Source organism: Nyctibius grandis, chromosome 26 (assembly GCF_013368605.1).
Source record: "Nyctibius grandis isolate bNycGra1 chromosome 26, bNycGra1.pri, whole genome shotgun sequence".
In the NCBI taxonomy this organism is placed as follows: Eukaryota; Metazoa; Chordata; class Aves; order Nyctibiiformes; family Nyctibiidae; genus Nyctibius; species Nyctibius grandis.
The window spans coordinates 7,261,447-7,285,979 of record NC_090683.1 but is presented as its reverse complement, the minus strand read 5'-3'; the positions used below and the strand labels follow the sequence as shown (position 1 = coordinate 7,285,979).

Here is a 24,533-nt window from a genome sequence, read left to right as displayed (position 1 = left end):
CGCTAGCGGCAGCTGGTTCTCCTTGCGGCGGGACGGTGAGGGTTGGGCGGCCGGAGCGTGGCGAGCTGGGCCGCTTCGCATCGGCCTGCTGATAGGCCTTGCTGCAGGGCCCGTCCCTGTGCCTGAGCTACCGCCGCGTAAAGGGTAAGTGGTTTTTCTTTGTTTTCAGGATTTGTGGTATTTGCTGTAGGGTCTTACCTGTGCTGGGCGGTGTAGAGAGTTCCAGGGTCCTTTGTGTAAGCGTGTCTGCTGTCTCACTTACATCCTTTTCCACCTAGAATGCTCCTTTTTTTCTGTTACGGTTCTGTTTGTGCCTTGGCTGAGTTTCTGCTGAATGCTGCTTCTGTAAACCCTTTCAATTTGCCTCTTTGACTGCCAGAGACTTGACAGGCTTGACTAAACATTCACGGTAAGAACTCCACCAATGCTGTAAAGCCTCACTCAAGAAATAGCAGTGAAGTATTCGATACTATTCAGCATGTTATAGAAAAAACATACAGGAGAAAACATGGTCACGGGATGCAACAGATCAGAAACAAAACTGATTTTTTTTTTTTTTGGTAGGCTATTTTTGGAGGTAAAGGATGGACGTCTCAGTGATAGCTATTGGAGATGTACAGAATGTGCTTTCAGCTATGCAGAAGAACTTGGAGTGCCCAATATGGTATGCCAAGAGAATAATGTGAACTTCATATTAGTATTGTTAATGACTCTCTCGGGTTTTTTTTGTCTCTCCCTTTCTTTTCAGTTGCTTTGTCAGTTCTATGGGTTATCAGAAAGCAAAAAGAATTGTACTTTAAGGCAAAGTATATTGAAGTTTTGTAAGGGCTAAGTGAGAAAGTGGAAGAGAGAACCTGTATTTTGCTCTTATGTTCTAGTGAATTTTGCTTTTCTGTTACAACCTAAATGTGTCAGTCCTCTATCCAGTTAGGAAAAAAATGTAGGTGACTGGATTAGAGTATTGTTTGTAAAGCAGCCTGAATCGTTGTCCTTTGTCTCTAAAAGGTAGTTCTTTAATGCAAAGAAATGCTCAAATAGCATAGATTCTAGAACAGTCTAACTTGTGCCTATAGCAAAACATACACCAAGAGCCAAAAGCAGCCTCAGCATTACTTTTGCATTCATTCATATTTTGGGATATTTTAATATTTTAATTTGCCATAATAGAAAAGAAAGATTATACCTTTATGCCTTAATGTCGCATATGGAAATAAAAGCGAGACAGACCCAACCTCACCATACTCACAGCCTTCTGCCCAGTTAATAACTACCAAGAAAACAGGTGCATTAAAATCCTGGTTTTGAACTGCCATTCACAATAGACTGTTCTGCAATAATAGCATTATATTTGGTTTGGCTGTTTTTGTCCAAGTGATGTTGTTGTGGCAGTTTAATTGGAATCATTATATAAACTTTTTTACATACTACTAGGTTGCAGACAGAACACAATCCCAGGGAGGCTTCCCTATGTACATACACAGTCTATGAAACTCATGAAACCTTTCTTATGTAACTAGGGTTTGTAACAATGTATGCCTAAATTAGAGCAGTATTTTTTTAAATTTTTGTTTGTTTTTAGTATGTGTTCAAGATAGATTATATTTTAAGGTGAGTTGAACAAGTGAATTGGTTAGAGCTTTTCTGAAAGCCCTATTATCAAGTTAAATGTTATTTTCCCACTGTGCTAGACAGGAATGGGTTTAGAATAGAAAACCAGGGAGGAAAAAGGAATAACTCAAATATTTATTTGTGTTGACACATCTGTGCATTTGGTTTATATAAACATAGTAAGAATCCAGTGGGCTCCTGAACCCAGCAGAACTACACCATCCTTTATCTTGTCATGGGAGGTCAGTGTTGAAAAAGAAGACATTAGTGTTCTAACACCAAGTTTCCTGCCCTGCTGAACTGGCATTTCCAGAAAATGCTGTCTTTTTGCCAGAGGCAGGCAAAGATTGTGAAGAGCTCGTAGATATGTATATATCACATAATGGCAGTATTTGTTACTGTACCTGGTTCTCAAATGAAAAATTATCAAATGTGTCCTACTTCTCTTCCCCACCAAGATTTTAAAACTTGTAAGTTCAGAAAAGTGAGTCTTTCCCTTTTCACTTTCCTTTCTGGAGGCGGGGGGGGGAGGGTTAACAGACAGCATCTGTCACCGGTTTAATAGCTGGCCCAGCTTTAAACTGTGACATGCTTCTATTTTATATGTAACTTCTGTGTTCTTGTTTTCCTTTTTTTTTTTTTCATTTTGTAGCTTGGATGTGGTAGAAGAGCCAGTTTCAACAAAATGTGATCACATATTCTGCAGGTAGGTTTGAAAACTTGTAATTGCAATGCTTAGTCAATCTGTTCGGTGCATGCCTAGGCTCAGTTTTAAAGAAAATAAAATCCTTCCTTTTGTTACCATGGTGATTATTCTTTTTTTAGGTTCTGCATGTTCAAACTCCTCAGCAAAAAGAAAAAAGGTGTGATACAGTGTCCTCTGTGTAAGACTGATGTTACCAAGAGGTAATGCATCTTTGCAAGTGGGCTTGAGGAGGAGAAGTTTGAATTCTAAGGAAAAGTTAATCATTGTCTTAAAAATGTATTAGCAGAAGACTGAAATAAACAAGAAAAGGTGGTTATTAAGTAAACTGTCAGTTTCTAAAGGAGTAACTCTTTAGTGCTGTACCTCAATATAAACTTTTTTCAAGTGATCGCAGGTGAAGACACCATTCTTAGCATATGTTTGTGCTATCAAGTATAGACTGTATTGTTCAGTCATTACAACTAGTTTCTCTGTGCTAAACCTACGTGAGGAAAAATATGAAATTTTCACTTTGTGATAGTTTTAATTCCTGTAGTAATGGTTATTTTAGGGAACTGTGTTGTTATTCCTTGGCAACAATTTCTCATTATCTCATCTTCCACTTTGGAGTTTTACTCCTTTTTTTTTGTTCAGCCTAAATTGTAGGAGAACTATTAATAGTTGACCCATACATTTGTCTTAAAACAACTCGTGTGGTGATGTTATTTCAGAAGTCTGAAAGAAAATTCCAGATTTAAGCAACTAATTGAAGGACTGTTGGAAACTATCCATGCATTTGAGCTTGACACTGGAGTAAAGTGTAAGTGTTGTGAATGTATACCCCCCTCTTTTTTTTAAATAAGATTTTGACATTTGTATCATAGTTATTTGCAGGGTATCTCATTTACTGAGAAGTACTCAATATGGGAAGAATTATCAGAAATTTCTTCTTGGATGTAGAAGCATAAGTTCCATTAAGTTCCCAAGATTTTCCTACAATAACCTCTTGAACAGTATTAAGGGTTTTTACTGTGCATTTGATGACTCCGACCAATCTTATTTTCAGTTCCTGAAATACAGCTGAATGTATATCAGATAATCTTTAATCTATAACTGTGTGGCAAAGCCCTGCTCTTGATTATGCCCAACCTTGCAGCTTTAACTTCTTAGACAGTCTTAAAGACTGAATTAGCAAGTGCTATAACAGTGTATATTAAATTGTCACATTCGGATATATCCTTTTGGAATAAAAATTTATCCTTTCTAGTACTCAGTGCCTTGTAAAGGGTATTGGCAAGTCAGATAACATGCTTGTTTATATTCTGGGAAACAAGATGTTGTTGGAGGCGGGTGATGGTTTCTGGGTTTTGGTGTTTTGTTTGGGTTTTTTTCCCCTTAGTATATTGTACTCTAAAAAATGACTTCCTTTTCAAAGTTTTCAACTTGTTCAGTCATTCTGAAATCACTAGTATTAGTTCCTTGCTAATTCTTGCTAGGTTATCCATATAAGCAAAATTGGTTGGGAAAATTAGTTAGCAAGATGACGATTTTACTTAATACTTGAAGAGTACTCATAAAGAACAATCAGACTAATAAGCAGTTTTCTTTCTCTGATAATTGTATTTTAGCTGTATGTGTGCTAGTTGCATAGGGTCTATGCAAGGCTATTTTATTAGTATATAATACCTGTTGTCATGCTCAGTGTAAGAAAATATTTTTGCTTTTTTTTTTTACCTGTTGACATTTTTCAGTTTTAAACAGTCATCACTTCCCTAAAACATGCACAGAAGCCACTGCTGCTGAGTTCCTGTGTAAAGAAAGTTCTGTCGTCCAAAGTAAGGGCTTCAGAAACAGGAAAAAAAGTGCTAAAGAAAATGGACAAGAAAACTGCACCTCGGTATTTTTTTTTCCTCCTCAGTTTATTTTTGTGGATTTAGTGTCTCATTTCAATGTGTATACATGCATATACATAAATGAATGGAATAGGAGATTTTGGTTTGCTTTCAGATCACTGTTTGACTTGAATATTATCCCAGACAAGGACATCTAAATATTTTTGTCTTCATAACCTACTGTAAAAAGTTGTTGCATAAAATGACCTGATCTTAAAGATAATATTGCCATAATATACTCTGAAAGCTTTTTTGTACTGGCTGTTTAATGAGGCTGTCTAACTATTGGTAGACTTCTTACTTTTTTAGTGGTAAGACCATGGATATGTCTTAAGAAATCTTAAGACCTTGCCCAACTTAAGGTTATTACTGTGTGTATGAGATGGTTCATGGTACGTTGTTTCTTGTCTCATCTGCTTGATGCTGAATAGAATGTTAAGTAAGTTAAAACTGTTAATGATTTGAGCTGTTAAGTGCATGATAGTTGTTCCTATTAACACATTCTGTTACTGACATGAGTTTGATAAATTACATTATTGGATTTTTGTATAGAGGCTGCCAATTTAAATACTTAGTTCATATGTATCAGCCCTCCCTGCTGTAGTTTAGATAATTACTACTTATTTTTTGGAAATAGCCTACTGTTATAAATAACTATTCCTTTCTATTCTCCTGTCAGCAGGAAGCTAATGTGGATACACAGCTTACAGATACCAAGGCCAAAAGGCATCCCCTAAGAAACAAAACCCAGAAATATGACTATGAAAAAGGGGTTTATATAGAGTTCGGTAAGATCTGTTGTAGGTCCACATTAGTTGAGCTTATGTGTAATGCTTGCAAAGTAATGAAAGGTGATGAAGTTCAAAGTCTTTATAAACACTAATTTCTCCTTAACACCCAAAATGAGAACAAAGGGAAAAATGATGGACAATTGAAAGTTGGTAAATCAAAGGGGTTTTTTTTACATAATTTATTATATTGTAGGAAATAACACTGCTCTAGTAAACCTTTAGGGCTCAGTGTATAAGATCTAAAGAAGAGAAGATGCTTATAGATGTGAAAAAAGTTATAACTGTTGTAACTAAGGATAAGTACTGTTTTCTAAAGAATATTAAACCTCGTGGTCAGTGCTTGAGGCTCTAGTTAATAACCAGATATAAGAATGAAATCTGAGGAAAAGAATATTTCATTTCTGTCTATCATAGCTTTTCAGAACTTCCTTTCTATCTGGTGTGACTGCTGTGAGGAACAAGATAGATGCTGTGCATAGTTTGTTTTCTCCCTATTCCTTAAAGGAAGGAATTTCTCCTTTTAACAGATAGTGTTCATTGCCTCTCTTTTTTTCCTTATGCTTCTGCCAAGATCAATCAAAGGATCTGACAGATATTCGAATATATTGCTCTGACTTCCAGTTCAAAATTCTAAATACTAGCAGCTGTTCATGTATAAATTTAGAAATTAGAAACTAACTCTTAGCTCATTAACGCTTAGCAGCTCTCTGTTACCAGTGACTGTATTTAAACAGAATTTTATGCTGCAGCCACGTAGATATTTATACATAGAAATCATTATAATTAGGTAAAATACTGCACAATTGAACTTGATTTCATCTGATAAAAGTTGAAAGCATCTACCTCTAGCAAGAACTAAGCATGCATGCTTCTGTGATATTAAACACTGAATCTGGCAAGTCATCTTTCTCTGAATCATTTCAACCAGAGTAACAGCTGATTTGTTTTTAGGCTCTGATTCGTCTGAAGAGCTTTTTAAACAACCAAGCAATGCTGGGTAAGTAAAGGTGATTAAGGAATTAATATTTTCTAAAGGCAATAGTTCATTATTCTCATTCCTATGTTTTAGTTTCTTAGCACAGGACTGATAGAATTCGTCAAGGTGACAAGTGATTTTCAACTTTGAGGGCATCAGGGTAGAATGGGTACCTGACTCCCATCTGTTTGTCATATAATATGCTTTAAAGCTGTTTTCTAAATGTTTTGTTGCTTATACAGACATTAGGTTTTTAAGAGAAAAGCATGTACTGCACTTTAGAAAGTAAATGTTAAATTCAGGAATGTGGGAGGGAATCTTTTAAAGAAATGGCCTGAAACTCTGAAGGGATCTACTTGTGGTGAGTGGCAGTCATGAAGCCTCACTTCTCCAAAAACTATTTCAGAGAGCAAAAAGAGAAAACTAAGTATCATCTTTTATTATTCTATTGTGATTTTTCTCTGTAATGAAAGTAGATTTCCCTTCCCAACAGGTTAGAAGACAAAGAAACGCTTCAGATTTCATCTCAAGAAAAGCCAGAAGAGCTTAAGAGTGCTGAGAAGGGGAATGAATGTTCTTGCAATGCACAGCCTGACAAGCTGGATGCTAAAGAAATAATTCTACCAAATGCCATAGGTGTGTTTGTTATTTTGGTGACAAAACTGATTAAGCTTGAAAGAAAGATCACAAGTTTATATTTTGGTTTCACATGATTAAATATATATGCTTGCAGCCTGGTATATTGTAGTTTTGTTGATGCCTACAGCTAGTGACAGTATAATACAAGACTATACCTGTAGACTACTTAAAATGTGGGTATTCTGTGCACAGGAGCAGAAGGGGGGGAAAAAAGTAACTTGGTCAAAGTGCAAAACTCATTCTATTCTATATAAGCCATATTATCCCTTATAATACAAGTTGAGAGCACTGTCTGGTAATTCATGTAAGAAGCTGGATGAACGTAGGTCATATGTAATTTGATCTTTCTCCCTTTCTCTGGAGGGGAGACTTCTGCAGTGTAATACTCTATTTTGGGGGGCAAATAAGTTTTTTTTAAAACAAAGTAGCCATTAAGCTTGTCATTGTTCTTGTGTGTGTAAAATAGGGCTTAACAATTTATAATACCTATAAATCTTCAGGTGAAACTGATCTCTCAAAGGAAGGCTTGAGCAAGAAAAGCACTCGAAGCATCACTGAATGTGCCAAACCTGGCCAAGTGAATCTGACTGAATACCAGAGTTCTCCTTTAAATGGTCTTGCTGTAGACTTGCTCACAGAGCAATGTGACAGAAGAGATGATGCCTGTCCCTCAAGGAATGGGGACACATCTTTCTTTAAGAACACAGAAGAAATAGATATAGAGCAAACTCAGTGCAATAGTAAAAGCAAAGAGTTTGACTTAAAAGATGGCTCAGAGAGCAGGTTGGATAGAAGCAAGGAAACGGATATTGCGGTACGAAGTGTGGAAGCTGTGGAAATGTATGAACCTGAGAATGAGACTCTCCATGAAAAAGAACTTCCTATGCAGACACTACTTCGACCAGAGGCACTTCACTGTGCTACCCCGAATCAAGTCTCTAGGAAGAGACTGAAGCGAAGCATTCAGAAAGTCAATGAATGGTTTTTGAAGAGCAACGAGATTCTGTCTTCCAGTTCTTCCCAGGATGATTCTGCTGGAGCAATTGATGTTTCAGGTGAAGGAGATACATGTTCATCAGATAAAGATTCCTGTATTTCAGAAAAGACTGACCCTATGGTAGATTCCATGGAAATTGCAGTGGTTGAAGGAAATAAGAGATGGTCAAAACAAACAGCAGATAGCATCAAAGACAAAATATTTGGGAAAACCTACAAGAGAGAGAGGAAGTCAAATCTCCCTATTATTTTGAAAGACATTTTACCTACTACAAAAAAGGAAGATGTGGCTGCTGATAAGTGCTTGAATAATTCTAGCAAGGACAGACTAAAACGAAAAAGGAAGACTGCCTGTGTCCTGCAACCTGAGGATTTCACCAAGAAAAAAGATGTAGAAGAGGCAGATGGGTGCCCTCAAAGCTTTAACTGGTGCCTTGGAGATGCCGAAAAGAAAAGATGTGATGAATATTCTGCTGTTAATGAGAGTCACCTTTCTGAGAATAGACAGGATAACACTCTAGCAGAACTTGAGGAAGGAGGAGGATCCATGTGGAAAAAAGCTACTGAAAAGGTGACTGACAAGCACTGTGATGAGGAGCTAGAACTGAATAACTGTGATCAGAAAAGCACTAAAAAAAGAAATTCTGCAGCAAAAAGATGCAGGCGTTCTGCTAGAACCATGTGTGCTCTACAGTTAGTGGATAGAAACACTGTTTCCCCTGATCCAGCAGAGCCACAGATTGATAGCTATCCAAGCAGTGAAGAGCCAAGGAAAGTTGATTCTGAGCAAAGACAAGTCAGGCGCAGCAAGAGGCTTCAGTTACTTTCTGAAGAAATGACAAAAGAAACAGGAAAAGGAGTGGTAATTAAGGGAGCAAGAAAGTATGACAGTGGTCATGAAGGGTCTTTCGGTGAAGTCCAAAGGAATGTGTTGGTTCACACTTCTGAATCCAAAGACCTGTGTGAGCCCCGGGGTATGTTGAGTTACAAGCCACTTACTAATCTGAAGGGTGGTGATCTGGAAGCAAATGAAATACAGTTTAGTCTAAAGAATTCGTCTGACACTGCAGAAACTGGAAAAAGTCTCATCAATCCTACATCTTCATGTCAGCATTCAAATTGTAGTTCCTTTGCACCTGATGCAGGTTCTCAAGGTGAAATCCTCGGTAGCCCTTTCTTCCTACAGTCTCCTTCAATGACTGTTGTGCAAACTGTTTCCCACCCGACTGAAGAGATGACTGAACCATGTGTTACTTCTCCCCAGGATACTGGACGGGATACACGAAATGTTCCAGGGGACTTCAGTACTGAAAAGTTGCCAATGGCTGAAAAAGTTTCAGAATTGACCAAGGAAGCTGAAGATAGTGAGTTAGATACACAGTATCTGCGAAATATATTTAGGCATTCAAAACGCCTATCATTTAGCCTTTGTCGTACTCCCATGAAGGTGTGTGCAGTAGAAGATGCATCTTCTGAAACTTTAAAGATGTCGTGTGCTGATCAGGTAAAAAATAAGCATAGCAAACTTTTTAAAACAAAAAACTTGCAAGAAGAGAATACAACTGCTGAAAGCTTGAGTAGGGTTTGTGAGAAAGAGAAGCTTAAGACCTATGAATCTGTTTGTGTTAGTCCTGTGACGTGCTTTGTAGGCAACACTGAACGTGTGCACACAGGGGAACATCAAGAAGATATTTCACAGGTTGCAAATCAAGGGAATTTGACACCAATAAGAATGGGAACTGCTAGGACTGAAGACAAAAACAGATCACAGAAAGGAGAGCAGGGAAATGAAAAGACTGTGTCAACTGACTTAGGGATAGAAAGTGAGTTGAGACAGAATCCAATCAAAAGTAATAGAAGCCAAAGTGATGAGAGTAATACAGAAGAGCACATTTTCAAAAGAACAGATTTAAACACAGTCAATGAAACATGCTTCACTTCAGAAAGCAATCAAGCAGGCAAGGCCAAAGTTATTGACAGCGAAGGACCAATATTACATTTTCAGTCCAAATCAATGATTTGTCCTGCAACTTGTCAGCAGAAGCCTGCTGAATTCAGCTGTGAAGTCATTGAGAAAAAAAGTAGCAAAAGAGAAAGAAAACAAGCAAAGGGGCATGAAGAACAAGCAATCCAAACTGCTAGTATAGGGATGCCTGAATGTTTAGTTACAGAGGCTATTGAAGAACCTCTTAAAGGGAATAGTGATTTTACAGGTTTGTCTGAAACCCCTGATGGCTTACTGTGCTCTGATGATACTGAAGAGAACACCAGCTTTCCTGAAACTGATAGGAGAGAAATATCTGCTGTGTTTGTAAAAAGAAGTGACGATGCCCTGGTAAAAGAACTACACAGTAGAAATGTTAATTCTAAGCCAAAATCTCAAGGTATTCAAAGATCTCGAAGAAGAGTGCAGAAACTGCAATCTTCAGATGAAGAATCTAGTGAGGATGAAGATTTACCATGTTTTCAAACATTAATATTTGGCAAATCAGTAAGTACACCTTTGCAGATCAATAAACAGGTGACATCTGTGGTAGAGTCTTCACTAAGTCCCATCACATTGCCTCACAGTGGAAGTCGTGATGACAATAATAGGCAGAAAGTGCCTGAAGCTGCCGTAAGTAATGGGTGTGTTTCACCAAGACAGGAGTCGGAATGCTCTGTCAACTTATTTTCTTCCCAGTCCAACATGTCTGAAGAATCAGTTGATGGAGCACAAGAGCTGAAGAAACCTTTAATACAAGTTCATACATCCAAACAAGTGAGCAATGTGAATGAGAATAAAGAAACTCTTCAGAGTTGTAATGGAGGGCTGAAGAGAAGTAAAACCAACTTCAAAGATGAGTGCCAAGAAGAACCAAACATGGGAGCAAACCTAGGTACAAACCAAGATTTTTATCTCTGCAGATATGTTTGTAATGCCATTGCACCTAGGGTTTTGGTGTTTGCATGGGAACTTTGTTTTGTATTTATGTGGTGCTTGCTCTTTTAAAGGAATGTATTGGCCCTAAACAATCAACAAAAAACCCTCAGTGGTTTATTTCCTGAAAATTAAGTTCTCTCAGTATTCTTTGTTTGGAGCAAAAATGAATAGGCTGGGCACTAGAGGCTGGACTGAGTCTGTCTGATGGGAATTAATTTTTGAGTGAAATGCTAGCTTTCTTACTGCAATGTGATACTTACATCTATCAGCAAAATTTCATAAAGCCTACCTAAACTGTTTCCCCAAATGAAATATTTATTGACTGTAGAATCCTGTAGTACTTATTTTGACCTTTTTATGGCTTTCATAAATATTTAGGACTCTCATCACTATTGAAACACCTTGAGTTCTATTTACTTTGCCATATATGTGACATGGTATTCTTCAAAATATTCACTTAAAGTAAATCTGTGCTTATAACTTTAATGTTTTCAAAACTTGTCACTTTATAGTTAACAGTTGGCTAAAAGGTCTGTGTGGTAAGAGATTATGGATAATGTTTGGTTATTTTTTTCTCTTTAACTAACTCAGATTTTCTTCCACCTTCTTCAAGGTGAAGCATCTGGATATGACAGTGAAACAAGTAATGTAGAAGATTCATGTGGACCATTCTCTCAGGGTGAAATCCTTACTACACAGGTAAGTGAGTTTATTCACCAAATTCTAAAAGTAGTTTGCATTCTAGGGTATAAGCAAGTACATGAAAGCTGGGAAGTCAGTGTGGTGGGAAACTGCTTTCATCATAATTCTTTCTGTCACTGGATTACTTCCAAGAGCATAATTAATGAAGAATTGTAAAACTGCTTCTATGCCTTTATTTGTCTAGCTTGGCCTTCCATGGTAACATTACATTGTAATAGCCATAACTTGTATGTGGTATTGATTACAGTGCTTAATTGTGGGAGATGCTAGTTAATAAATCTCTGCACTTGACCAATGCTGGACACCTCAGCTTCCTGTATTTAAAAGCTTCATTGATACGAATTTATAATGATTGGTGATAAGGATTGGATTTGCTACATTATGATATTTAGAAGTGTGGAGACTTGCCTTCTAAGGGTAAAGATTAAATCAAATCATTCCATATTAGAATATTGTAGATATAAGACCCAACAGGCAGTGTCCGATGAAAGGTGTGTCTAGCCCAGTATATTTTCTCTACTATTAATTTCCTGATTACTGCTTAATGGCCTGACTATGTATTGGGTGATTGGTGTGGGGTTTTTTTGGTTGGGGGTTTTGAGGTTTTTTTGTTGTGTGTTTTGTTTTTTGGGGTTTGTCTTGTTTGGTGGGTTTTTTTGGTTTGGTGTGGTGGTTTTGTTTTTGTTTTGTTTTTTTCTGTCCTATGTAACTTTGAGGTGGGTCTTACACCAAATCTCTCTTCAATATTAACAGCCCTGTGAGTTCTAATGTGCAAAATGTGATCAACTGCCAGGACATGCTCTCTGATGTAGCTTCATTGACAGAGATTCTAGGGTATGCCTAGGTTGAATGGAATAGTGGCAGTATGAATTGGTGGGGAGTTTTTGGTTTGTTGTGTGGTGGGGGTTTTCTGCTTGGTTGGGGTTTTTTATTGATTCAGTAACAAGGAAATTCCACATGGTGCCAGTGCTAGAGCTACAGACGTAGTATGCAGAGCTGTGGAAACTGCTTTAACCTGTATGGTGAAGGTTTTAGGTTTTAATCTTACTGTTTTAAGACCGAGTTTGCTAACCTTGGCACAATTGTGTATCCTTTGCAGCAGAAGAATGCTATGCAAAATAACCTAAAAAAACTTCAGCAAGAAATGGCTGTACTTGAAGCAGTGCTAAAGCAGCATGGGAGTCTGGACTGTGAATTTTTACCTATCCATAAGAAACTGCCACATTCCAGTGGAAAAGGACTGCTTGGAATGGAACAAATGAGACAAGAAAAAGGTAAATAGCAATGAAAACCTTTCCTAGCTTGCTTACAAACAATTGTGTGACTGTTGCTAGTTCTTTTTTCCCTCTACCACAAATTATAGTGTTAATTTAAAATTGATACGTTAGCAGAATTTTGCCTAAATTCAGCTGTTCAGTGAGACATACATATTTTATTTATAACTTAGGTACTACACTTAGTCTAAAAAATTCCTGTTACAGATCTGTGTGAGATTACAGTGTAATTGTATAAATGGTGTGAGCAGGCCTTGTGGCTTGGCAGTACTAATCCATGTTCCTGTTCTGTCGGTTCTAGTTGTACTCTTGTTTTCTTTCACTGGAATGGGTAAGGGACTGGGAGAGGGGCTGAACACCCAAAAGGACTTGGCCTCTATTGCTGTGGTAGGAAGTGTACTTTAGCATATCAAGGAACAAGACAGAAATTAGGTTAGGTATGTATTGGCTGTCAAAAGTAATACAGTACAGGACAGGCTGCTGATGGGCAAAGAGGAGGGGAATACCTATAGTGGTGTGTAAATCCCCTGAACAGGACATGAACATGGAGTTCCTAGCCAGAAAGTGCACAAGGCAGTAAATAAATGGTGAAGAGTACTTTAGTAATTGCCACAGGCTTATTGTATATTGAGGATAAAGCGAGTTGCTGCCAGCTATGTAAGTAATAGTGAGAGGGCTTTATTTAAGGTTTTTCTTTAAGGCAAGGCAGCTACTGAGATTACTGTCCTGACAGCCTACCTGCAACAGAGCATAGAGCATTCTTTGAACAAAGCCCACAGTAATAAGGTGAAGTAATAAACAAATAAGGAGAGGAAGTGACTACAGCATCTAAACTTAAAAGGTAGAGCAACAGCGTTCCACTATGACTACAAGAAGGATGAAATTGTTTCAAGGAGTAATTTCTGTTTTCCTTCAGAAAATGCAGATGAGCAGAAATCTGGGACCAGGCTAAACAGTGCACCTGTCTTATCAAATCTCTCTGGAAATGTAACGAGGAGTCCAAATAGCTCTTCCTCCTCTGTAAGGCTTCTTAACCCTCAAACTGCAGAAGCAACAAATAGTTCTGTTGTAGCTCAGAACGCTAATAAAAGCGGTACTCAAGAACGTAAATCAAAGAGAAGTGTGTGTTTTCCTATATCTGTTCTGCACAATGCATCTGGGAAAGAAAATGCTACGAGTCCAGTTGTGACTAACAGGAAAGAAATGTCAATTGTGGCATCAGGTCTGAATCAAAGTGAACATGTAAGTATATTTCAGAAGTTGTAGAGATCACTTGTTGATTGTTCCTGATTACCACTATAGTCCTCCACGCAGAGAGATCTAAGTATAATAGAAACTAATCTTAAAGGAATTGCAGATCAGTAATATAGCAACTCGGGTCAAACTTTTTCACTCTTAAAAAATGAAGAATGCTGCCTGTGAACAGCACTGTTAAGCTTCATGAAGTCTGAACTTTTTAAATGACTGCTTGCTGTCTAGGGGAAAAACACATTATTCCAAAGCAAGAGGACTTTGTTTCTAGAAAGCCTTGGGGCTTTGAGGGGAGGGGGCTGTTTGGTTGGTTGGTTCCCTTAATGTTCTCAAATGCTGCTGCTTTACCCAAATTCTGATCCATAGTGAGGATTTCTGTAATTAATAAATTCTGAATTGCTAATAAACCTGTTTCTACAATCCTTTTGCAGGAGGATATGGCTTTTGGTTTATAAACTAGTGATCAAGAGCTCTTCATTAGCCTGTTGAATGGTGCCAAAATTATTGACTTTTAAGGAAATGTACATTCTGTGTGCCAACACAAATAAAACCATTACAGTAGCCATCTTATTATATTATACTCCTATAAAGTGGAGTTGTTGGGGTTTTTTTAATCTGTTTTGCTAGCTATTAATTCTCCTAACTACTTTTTCAGTTGATGGTCCAGAAGTTTGCAAGAAAAACTCAGAGCACTTTATCTAATCACATTACTGAAGGAACAACCCATGTCATAATGAAAACAGGTTTGTTGGGAGCTATGTGAACAAATCCTATATTTACACACCATACAGAATTTTAACTCTAGGCTAACCAACAAGCAGACAGTTAAGCAATGAATTTGAATAAGTTTGAGGAGAAGGTATTGTTTTCTTCACGATCAGTTTTGTTGTTTAAACTTGGGAGTCTTTCTTACTCTCTTTCGCAGAATCAGAGTGAGGGTATGTTTTGTTTCCTTGTGTGATTTGAAGTTAATGTTACTTAATTTTTTTTTCTCCAGCTGTTTGGTCACAATTTTCAGGTGTTTACAGCACATTAACATGAAGTAGTTCAGAACCAAAAAGAAAGCAAGAGAGTTCCTAAAGAAATGGGATACAGGCATTCTGGAAATGTTAATAGCATATTAAAGATGCTGTTTTGGTTTCCTAATTCCTTGCAGGGATTATAAATGTTTCTTTCTAAATTTTTGAAAGAAACTTGTCTTTAATAGAAAACTGGAAGTGGGACTTAACTGTATTCTAGCTGGCTCATATTTGGATGCAATCTATCGCATAAGCCTTTCTTGCATTTGAAAACCAACATAGAAAAGGAACCAGAAAATCCTGTCACTCCAAATCTATGAACTCAATTTTTGCCTTTCTCTTCAGGATGTGTATCATAGACACCATGACCATATGTTTTTGGCGAGGTAGATTGTTCTGTCTTCATACAAATACAGATAGTATAAACCATCTTCTGAAGTTGTGCCTGTTCTTGTAGAGTAGAAGGTGATCTTAAACAGCAAGTCATCTAAAAATTTATGCCAACATTAGGCACTGAATCCTACTGTAAGCATCCTATGTCTTGACTAGTATTTGTGCTTTTTCTTGCCTCTTACCCTTACTGAATAATTAAAAAAGGGTTCAGAAGTTGTACATGTGATTAGTTTCTGCTCATTTCCTTCAGTTTAGTAGAATCAGAACACTAGAATTTCAGAACCTTTTTGTAGGTGGTCTTGATACTTTGTTGCTACACTTAACAAAAAACTTTTTTGCTTTGATGCACAAATAACCTGAGCTGTTTTTTTCACTAACGGTAAAAACTCAAAGAGGTTTTATCCTTGTTTGCTCTGCAGATAAGGAGCTGGTGTGTGAACGGACACTGAAGTACTTTCTGGGTATTGCAGGAAGAAAATGGGTGGTTAGTTACCAGTGTAAGTATAACTTGGTTTGAAGCCAAATGGTCTCTGCCCTTCTACTACAAATGTACTCTTTGCTTGTTCCAGTTAAAAAAAAAAAAAGGATCTCAATGTCTTGGCATCTGATGTTTTGCAGTTTCTTCTACATACTTTAAAATAAAATAAAAAACCCCAAGCACACAGCAACATCAAGTTTCTTTCTCTTCCTAATATTTTTCCTGCTTTCAAATAACCACATTGGATTGCTCCCCACCCTCATAAAAGCCTTTCCTCCCTTTTAATTTAAATCTTTGAGATGTATGGCAAAATTAATATTATTTATAAAAGGTAAAAAAAATTCTAAGTTCTTTCAGGGATCATACCATATTCAGTTTTCCATAGTACAAATGCCTTCAATTTCACATAGCAATGAAGTCAGACTATGTGCAGTGGAAGAAAAATTTTGCTAGATAAAATGATTTGTACTGTTTTGATCTTTTTATTTAGGGGTAATTCAGTCTTTTAAAGAAGGAAGGATACTGGATGAGGTAGGTCTTTTATCTGAAGAGTGAAATATCAAATGTGTAAGCAGTGCTGTTACATTGATAGACCTATTAGTAGCCTTAGATATTGTCTAAACATTTAATATAAGTAAATTTTGCTCCGAAAACTGGGATTCCAGTTTTACCGAATGCTAGGACCAAAAGCCACATTTAGGCTAGACGTAGTCATTGTTACTGAAGACATAATGGGTCCCTATTTTTTTTATTTTTTGGAACAGGTTATAGGCATTTTTTTAAGTGTCCCTGCTAATATCGATGGATTACAGCATAGAGGAAAATATCTATTGTTTGCTTAAGGAAATAATGTTGGAACATGGCTATATACATACTTTTGGGGGGTTTTTTTAAACTTTAGAATAGCCAACTACTGAAAACTTGTTCTAGCACTTACTACCTTTCCTAGTAGAAATGGCTTATTTGATATGACCCTGATTTAGGTGGATTTTTGTATTCCTGGGTAATATTTGGATTTTCATTTTCTAGTACAGATTTTTTGAGAATGTTGTATAAGTAACACAGTAGAGATTTTGTATCTCTAATGAGCAGAAATTCCCACTTTCTGATATGAAGTCCATATGCCCTTTTGTCAAGCCAAGGGAGAAGAAGAAAAATCTTAGCCCCAAAAAGGCCCTAGGAAGGGGTATTAAAGGTCCTCCTGTGCTTGGGGTGAAAGGGGGAAGTTGTTACAGAATTGACTGGGAATGCTAGAATATGGGACAGCTGTTACATTGTCATACACTCTCACATTGCTTTAAGCAAGGAGAAGAGCCTTCAATTATAATGAAAACCAAATTTTTAAGTAAACTGAAAATGTGCAGCTGTTCTTCATACTCTTGTAGCAGGTTAGACTGTATGGAAGTTTTGGAGAAGTTTCAAGAAGGTATTGGAGAAATGGGAGTTTGAGTCAGATGTAGGCCTGAAATTATCAAATGCAGCACTGTATTTGTTGTTAATCTATATACTAAGTTAATGTCTTGAAATAAAATAGGTGTTGAGGATCTAGAGGTTATGCACTGATAATTAATTTCTATCAAATGAGACTTTACTGGTAAGTTAATTATAGTCTTAATTGTAAGGTTTCCAGTTCTGAAATCTGACAACTTCCTGTTCTGATGCAGGACTCTGACCAGGAAAGTGTTCTCAGTCTCTAACTTCCGATTGCTTGTTTATGTTATGTTCCAGGAGAACTTTGAAGTTAGAGGAGATGTAATCAATGGGAGAAACCACCAAGGTCCTAAGAGGGCTAGACAGTCTCTGACTGAAAAGGTATGAGCACGTCAGGGATGAAAACCCTGTCCTGCTGTGAGAGTTTCAGATATGTGGCTATGCTAGCTGAATATCTGGAACTTCTTCCAATTTCTCTGCTGTTCCATATATACAGGGTTGTACAAATTAAGCGTTTTTATACATAAAGGTGAGCTCTGTCAGCAGCAGAGCTGATATGCTCAAGTGACTGACTATGCTTACACTGAATGCTATCTTTTTATAACATCGTATAGGATAGCACAGGGTTGCAGGCTTTTGATGATATTAAGTATTGTCCTTTAAAGATGCCGTATGTACTCTGTTAACATCTCCCTTGTTTTTCAGATCTTTAAAAACTTTGAGATCTGTTGCTATGGACCTTTCACTGATATGACTACAGGTGTGTCATTTTAGTGGCATTAAATGAACTCTTAGCATAAAAAAATATTTGGAGGGGATTGTGTGCATTCACCAGAGTTTTGTACTTGACCTCTTCTTCGATAGTCTTGTACCTCTTTTACTCTGAAATTTTAAAAAAACCTACATGAGGCATAGTGTAGGTAAAGAACTTTATCCAGTTCCATCTCCAGATAGAATAGAAACGGTCTTCTCTTCTGTTTGGATGTCCTCAGAGAACTGCTCTGGCAATTTTGCTGTATTTGAAAACAGGCCTTTTATCTAGTTTATCTCTGATTCTCCAGCAATGAAGGAAAAGCATTAATATCATGCTGTCTGGTAATTGCTTTAGATGCTATTGAAAGTTTGTATTTGAGCATTTTTTCTTCTGTCTTAGTAAACAGTTCCTAAGTACCATTTTTCGAGCAGTTGACACATCCTCAGTGTAACCTTCTCTCTCTAGCAGCAGATGTTTAAAGTGAAACACACAACAAAGCCAGAAGTTTATATACAAAGAAAAAGCTGGGCAGGATAGCTTATTTTTGTTAGTTTAAAATTGAATAAAGTATAGTAGATGTTTTGAAAATTTAAGCTAGAATTTTTCTACTTAAAGTATTTGTACTTCTCTTCCCATTTTTATGGCTTATTCAGCAGGTACTTTCTGATTTGTCCAATATAACTTTATTTTTGGCTGGGTGAAATATCCTCACATCTCTTGACATTTACAGTAATTACTACAGAGGATGCAGTGCTTTCACCTGCTGCAGTGTTCATCAATTATGGCTCTTATACTTGAGAGCCTTATTTATCATCTTCACTCTCAATTCAACAAATTGGTGGAAATTAAATACTTTGGCTACTTTCGATAATGAGAGATAATCACAGTTCTAACTTCTGATTTTTAATTTTAATTTCATGTCTTACATCCTTTATGATAAGAGGAAATAAATTGTTAGTGACTTTCTCTTTAAGTTTTGGGCATGTGGTGTTTTGCTTTTTCAGGTTTTTTTGTTTTGTTTAGTCCTGACTAGAGGGTGAGGGAAGAGAGACAGTTGATGTTCCTCAGCAGGCTAGAAAGTGAAAGGACTTATTCTCTACTAAAAGGCTTACATTTCTTTAAAATGATGATAGTTTATATCTTGGAACAAACACATGAGGGCTTGGGGAATATCTGTTTGAATGTGATATAAAACATTGAAGTAATAGACTTTATCTGATTTATTCAGAACATCTAGAGTGGATGGTGGAGCTTTGTGGTGCCTCTGTAGTGAAGCAACTTCATCTGTTCACACACATGACAGTAAGTGTTAATGAATGTTACACTTAATATAGTGGACGGTCTATAGTTATGTAATAAAGAATAGGTTGAAAGATTGCATGGCCTTTGTGGGCTTGTCAAAGACTGATGCATACAGGTATGTTAGAGAGAACTATCTGCACAGTAATGATGCCAAACTGCATGGCAACAGTTCTTGTGTTCTAGACTCTGGCCACTCTGTTAGAAGACAGACTAACTTGTAGTAGAAGACCGATCAGGGTACTCTACATAGACCTGTAGGCCAGATAGCTAATCTCTCTTGAAATCAGCACTGAGCCTCACTTTCCAGCACAAAAAGCCTTTAGTGCCTTAACTTACTCACAGCATTCATGGAGAGGAACCACAGAAAAATCTTAGGAACTAATGTCTTCTCCCTCTGCTAACACTTAAAGTCCTCTCTGAAGTGATGCATTGAAGCAGAGTTAGCCCAGTTATCGCTCTCTGCAGATAGGTGTGAGAGTGATTTAATGACAGATAGATAACAGTAGCATTTTTATTTTCTTATCTTGAAATCCTAGAATTCTACTGCTGTCGTGGTTGTGCAGCCAGATGCTTGGGTGGAAAACATGGATTACAGAGGTAAAACGACACACTGTCATGGACTGTTCTATGGTGCACATTGGTTTTATGGTTGAGTGTCTTTATCACCTCAGTCCTTTTAATACTTAAATATCAGGGAGGTTTGTAGAGGAATCGAAACAAAATCCTACTGCATCTGGAGATGGAGGTCTGTCTTGGAAGAAAAATGTGGAAGGACAAGGTATATTATCTCAAGAATCAGCAACAGAGTCTTAAAAGGTAGTCTGGCAGGCAAATCCTATTCTTGGCTCAGTTGTCCTGCATATCATCAGCTTTGCAGAAACTTTTCTGATTGGACAAGATTCTCTTGGTCTGGAAAGAATATTTAGCTACAAAGCGCTAACTGATATAGCTTTGCCTTTTTTTTTTTTTTTTCCAATCAAAATGCTCCAGAGAAACTGTGAGACTTTGAAAGTGCAAGTGTTCCAGACTAGCTTACTTTTAAATGAGGTAGTGGGAGTTATGGGATGAATGGGAGATAGTTAGGCTACAGTGGAGTTCAACAAAAAAATGAAGCAGGGGGATGATGTAAAAACAGCAGCTGTTTCCATGGCACTGGGAAAATAAGAAAATAAAAAGATCCTGAAACGGTGAAGAGCAGTCTGGGAGCACTTCAGTAATTTTCTGTTGATTTTGTCTTAATGAGACTCATTGCTTGTCTCATACTAGTATGCATGAGCAGACAAGAACCGAGGTCCTAAATTAAAAGGTAACAAGGACTGTACTCTTTGCTTTTAATGGTTATTCTGTGGTGTTCAAAACTTCCTGCCTGACCATTTGCCAAACAGCTATTCTTTTTGGAGCAGCAATATTCCCTGCATTGTTAAAAAAGGAGTAGTAGTGCCACATCACTATTTTTAGACTTTTGTTTATCAGTGCTTTAAAATGTCAAAGATAAAGCAAATAGCTTAATGTGAAAGACATCAGTAAGCTCACCTTAAGCTGGCTTTGACTCGTTGATAACAGTTTTATTATTTGTGTCTTTGTCTTACAGCAATCCAGCAAAAGAACAATGTTGCCATGGTGACTCGAGAGTGGGTATTAGACAGTGTTGCTTGCTATGAGTGCCAGGAGTTCGATGCTTACCTTGTGTCCTAAGGGTGATCTGCAGTTCTTTTTCCATTGTTGAGAATTCTCATCACTGCTGCTGGTTTGGTAATTATTTTAAGGACTGAGAATTTTTAAGTCAGTTATGCAGAGATTATGTGTGTGTAGTGTTCTTGTTCAGAGTAAAATTCCATTTTTGTTAGCAATAAAGTTACTTACACATTAGCATATAAAGATGGAATTACCCACTGTTCTTTAAAGATTAACATTTCAAATTTCAAAGTAGTCCTTTAAATTAATGTAAAACAAATTGTAAAAGTTAGAAAATGTAGAACACTGCCTTCTCAGAGAAATGATAATGTATTTACCATTGCAGCCAGTTCCTGTTTATATACTTGAGGACATTTTGGAGACAATCATTTAAAAGAGTAATATTGGGCTCAGGGCTTGAGTTAAAACGTGCTTGCACTCACAAGTAACCTCCATATTAATTTTGCATAAGTACATACCCTGAATAAGGGTGTATACCAATACAATGGAATTTTATTTTGTGATTGTTAATGTATCAGCCTGGTCAATCTTAGGCCATGGATTATACTTGTGTTGAAAACTACACAAACAGCTCTCCTGTTGTATATAAAAGTGCCAACTTGCCCTAACCAGGAAAATAATCTACAAGTACAGCCCCTGAAAAGCCAACACTTGATTTTCAACATAAACCAATTGCTAAAACCACAAGCCTATACCAGTGTTGGGTCAGTCTTATTTCTGAGAAGTTTATGTGGCACCTATGAAAAGATAATAAACAGATGCACTTTAGTATCCCAGGGACCTATAATAAGCCCTATAAGAATCTGCTTCTAATAGTCCCTGCCTGCAAAATGAGACTGCAAAGAAAATAAATTGCTTTTTATGGAATAAAATGTTGCTTGTTTCTGTTGCCAAGCAATTCAACTTCATAAATAACGTTGTACTTTCAGAGCAGAAAGAGAACCTATTTTCATAAAGTTGTTGTTGGAAAAAAAAAAAATTGTAGTGAAGTTCAGAGAATTGTTTGGTGCTCAGATGCTGCTAGGTTGTCTTGGAAAGTGTATTTATAAATATTGGAATGCTTAACGGAAATAAAATTATTTTGGCAAGTACTTTACTTAATTCTTTAGCTCTTCTTAGGTGAATTAGTCCCTTGGTCTCTGCACTGAGGCATATATGAAAAAAATATCTGAAGTCCAGCCTTCTGTAATGGGGGAAGGGAGTGGAGACTTACTGGAGGAGGTCAAAAATGTGAATTAGAATTTCAGAGCTGGAATCAGAATTGTAATTTCCATCAATGTGAGAAGCAAATGTTTTATCAAGTGTCTTGCAGTTGCCAGGTGGAGGCAAATGTAGTCTTAACTAGGCTTTGCTACTGGTAGTGTAAGTGCTGGAAGCATTTGCTGAGTTGACGTACATTACTGTTTTCTTCTATGTGACAATATTTCACAATTGTTCAACACAGCCTCACCTTCAGACTGATGCTTCTCTTTCTCTAGAGCCCACATTGGTTGGCTTTTTTTTTTTTTATAACCTGCATTTCAAAAGATAGCTGGGGGGGGACGACTAAATGCTTCCTGTTAGATGAGAGTGAAAGGCCAAGCAAGACTGTTTTGCATCTGCCATTGTGAAATTGTCCCTCAGGTCTTGACACAAAGATTGTCCTTTATAGCAGGTAAAGTACTAGCTCCAGCTAGATAATTGTCTGCAGGAATGACACCTGTGACGTTGCCCTTCCTCCTTGGAGGTGACTAGACCAGATCTGTGGAAACTCTGTTTCTAATTAAGTGTCCTCTGTGAACTTCTGTAGTAATCTGCATCTCATTTAAGATTTAAATGAAGTGAAATGGTTTGAATAAACAGCTAAAGGAAGGATATACTTCCAGAGAAGCAGACAGTATCTAAAATGTTTGTGCAGTGCCTCTGCCTTTCTCCTTACTGTGCCAGAGACTTTCCACATAAGCGGGTGAGCCTGAACCATATTGTCACTCCTCTTTTTTTCCCTCCTTGGTCCAGTTGCTTGCTTAGAACTCTTTAACATGCAAGAGTCTGGGGCCACCACAGCTGCTGCTGATGATATTGGAAACACCTGCATGGCATGGGTGTTGAAGACTGATATGCTGGAAGAGTTCACATGCTAGAAACTCCAGCTGGGTTTGTTTAGCCTGGAGAAGGCTAAAGCAGTTAGGGGGTGGGGTATAATTGAGAATCCCCTTTAATACAGCTGCCAAATTATGTCAGTTTTTACTACAACCTGAACGTGCAGGATGGTGCCAGCATATGGCTTTTTCCACCTCTGACTCTGCATCCTGATTTGTAGACTCCTCAGTGCACAGTGTCATTGGTGTTGGTGGTGGCTGTTTGCTGGGAACACCCTTTCCATTCCTGGTAGGTTATGGGGGACAGCTATGGCTCAAAAAGGTGGTGAAGGTGGGCTTGCTCTCTGTGCTGTAATGTAGAGATTTTAAATGCATCTGCTAGCAGAGCCTTGTAGTCATTATGCATTGTAAATGAGCTGCTTTGAGGCTTGCTCTAAAAGAACATTAAAGTGGCAAATCCATTTAACATATGTGGGAGGCAGAGAAAGGAGAAGACAGCAGCTGGGGTTCCCACAGCAGGCTCTGTTCTGATTGCGCTGCTCTCCCCTGTTCGTTCCTCCTTGGGGTTTTTTTTGCACGGGGTGTCGGTGGGAGCTCTTCAGCCTACACTCGCTGCCTTGCCACTTCACTTTGTTGTTATTGTTTGGAAAGGGACTTTATTGCAAAAGTGCATCTTTAATTTATTGGAACTCCAACTTGCCTCCCTCCTTCCCTCAAAGGAGCAGTAGCTCCCTGCTTGTGGGACTGATGGCAGAATTTGGTGCATGTGTTAGTGTGGCACAGGGCTTCCAGAAGGCAAAGCTGGATTCCAGTGGGGCTGCAGCATTGTCTGGCTAGGATCTTTCTCTACACAGCCCCACAGCAGAGCAAAGATTCATGAGACTGCACTGATTTATAGAGAGTGCCTAAGACTTTTCTATGCTGGGACTGGTGCAAGCTGACTAAAGGACTGTGGGCTCTGGCAAGCGTGTTGTGCTGGCACTGCCTAGATTACAAGGGTAATTTCAAGTTCTTTTTGGACCCTTGTGGGAAGAGAGGTGGTTGATAAAGGGAACTTCAGAAATCTGATGTTAATGGGGAGGGTCAGAGTTAGATAAAATACCAGCCTAATGCTTAAATGGAGCTGCAAGTTTCTTAGTGGTTTGTGGAGGTTTAGGAACTTCTCCTTTTAGAACAAAAAAACCCTTTTCTTCTTACATTCCCTGTTTTCAGTCTTTCTAGGAAGTAGAAATCCTATGGAAACATGCAGGTGTGCTTTTCTTGTGACCTTGCCAGCTTCTGAACCCAATGGGAAGCCTATGTAGGTGATGGGATGCTTTATCAACTCTTTTGGGATCTCTGCATCCCTACCAGAGGCTAAATAAGCAGAATGCAGTTAGGATAAAAGAGAAATATATTTGGGCAGGCTATGGCAGTGCTTCTGATGTCCAATAAGAGTTGGGGTGTCAACAGCAGTGGACTCACGAAGGGAAAATAAGGGCTGGAGTTCCCCATTTGTATTCCTTGCTGCTGTGTTCTGGGTCAAGCGCCTGGGGAGCAGCTCTGCTGCTTTGTGATCCTCTGTCCCTGGTGCACCAACAGCTTGTCCTAATCGACCTGCTTCCAGCGTGCATAAGGAGCTCCTGTGTTTATCAGGGTTATAAATC

General features: G+C 37.9%; 1 protein-coding gene across 1 annotated transcript; it reads left to right on the top strand.

Moving 5' to 3' along the window:
* Positions 1 to 68: 68 nt before the first annotated feature.
* Positions 69 to 20,917, top strand: BRCA1 (BRCA1 DNA repair associated). Its single transcript, XM_068418894.1, has 21 exons — positions 69 to 144; positions 565 to 664; positions 2,261 to 2,314; positions 2,434 to 2,514; positions 3,025 to 3,113; positions 4,045 to 4,190; positions 4,868 to 4,973; positions 5,928 to 5,973; positions 6,446 to 6,588; positions 7,092 to 10,466; positions 11,124 to 11,209; positions 12,312 to 12,486; positions 13,403 to 13,728; positions 14,393 to 14,480; positions 15,569 to 15,646; positions 16,118 to 16,158; positions 17,356 to 17,439; positions 17,764 to 17,818; positions 19,041 to 19,114; positions 19,651 to 19,711; positions 20,706 to 20,917. The coding sequence occupies exons 2-21, from the start codon at positions 585 to 587 to the stop codon at positions 20,807 to 20,809; spliced, it is 5,292 nt and encodes a 1,763-aa protein (XP_068274995.1). The 5' UTR covers positions 69 to 144; positions 565 to 584; the 3' UTR covers positions 20,810 to 20,917.
* Positions 20,918 to 24,533: the final 3,616 nt, after the last annotated feature.

Coding starts and splice junctions, on each gene's coding strand:
- BRCA1 (XM_068418894.1), top strand. CDS start 585: ATGGACGTCTCAGTGATAGCTATTGGAGATGTACAGAATGTGCTTTCA. Junction 4,191..4,867: donor GACAAGAAAACTGCACCTCG/GTATTTTTTTTT, acceptor TCCTGTCAGCAG/GAAGCTAATGTGGATACACA. Junction 14,481..15,568: donor CCATGTCATAATGAAAACAG/GTTTGTTGGGAG, acceptor TTTGCTCTGCAG/ATAAGGAGCTGGTGTGTGAA.